This window comes from Poromitra crassiceps (genome assembly GCF_964638095.1).
Source record: "Poromitra crassiceps genome assembly, chromosome: 16".
NCBI classification, from domain to species: domain Eukaryota; kingdom Metazoa; phylum Chordata; class Actinopteri; order Beryciformes; family Melamphaidae; genus Poromitra; species Poromitra crassiceps.
Window position 1 is genome coordinate 30,563,859 of NC_139645.1, and position 779 is coordinate 30,564,637.

At 45.8% G+C, this 779-nt stretch overlaps 1 protein-coding gene across 1 annotated transcript in view; it reads left to right on the forward strand.

The window, feature by feature from the left end:
• Positions 1-597: 597 nt before the first annotated feature.
• The window catches only part of LOC310791581 (intermembrane lipid transfer protein VPS13C-like), a gene marked incomplete at its 5' end in the record, with an annotated part of 8,434 nt that continues 8,252 nt past the window's right edge, over positions 598-779 (forward strand). The window contains one exon of the mRNA XM_083653248.1: positions 598-728. Coding sequence (XP_083509374.1) covers positions 598-728 — 131 coding nt within the window. The remainder of the gene's footprint in view (positions 729-779) is intronic.

The following is a 779-nucleotide window of genomic DNA, read 5'->3' on the forward strand; positions in this document are numbered from 1 at the left end:
TAAGCGATGTGATATATAGTTTTTGAGATATTAACGTTTGTTTGGCACAACTCATACTATTAACTGCCGCGGGGTTCCGCATTTCTGGGTGGCAAGTGACGTTAGGCTGATTCGTCCTATTCTTAACTTCTTAATGACAAATCTTCCCTGATAAATACCCTATAGGTAACATAAATAACAACAAGAGGGTCAGGGGGCTGGACAGGAGGCTGCCTATCCTGACCCTCTTGTTGTCAGTACCGGTGCCCCCCAGGGCTGCGTCTTTTCTCCCTGGCTCTTCTCCATCTACACCAATCTTCTAACATCCCACCACAGGTCAATCTCCATCTATAAATATGCCGATGATACCACCATAACCGGACTCATCACCAACAACAACGAGACTCAGTACCGTGAACAGGTGGCCCAAGCTGTCACTTAGTGCCAGCTCAATAACCTCCAACTCAACTCTTCCAAAACCAAAGAACTCATCACAGACTTCAGACGGAACCCATCCCCCAAGACACCCCTCTACATCTCCGGAGAACCCATAACCATCACAAATTCCTTGCTACCCACATCAGCAACACACTCAAATGGCACGATAACACCAGTCACATGATCAAAGAGGCCAATCAAAGACTATTCCACCTCCGGCAGATCAAAAAATTCAAAGTCAAACGTAATCTCCTCCTCCAGTTCTATACAGCCATCCTAGAAAGCATCCTCACCTCATCCATCACAGTTTGGTACGGCAGTCTGGACAATCTAACGCATAATCAAAAAGGCATCAAAAATCA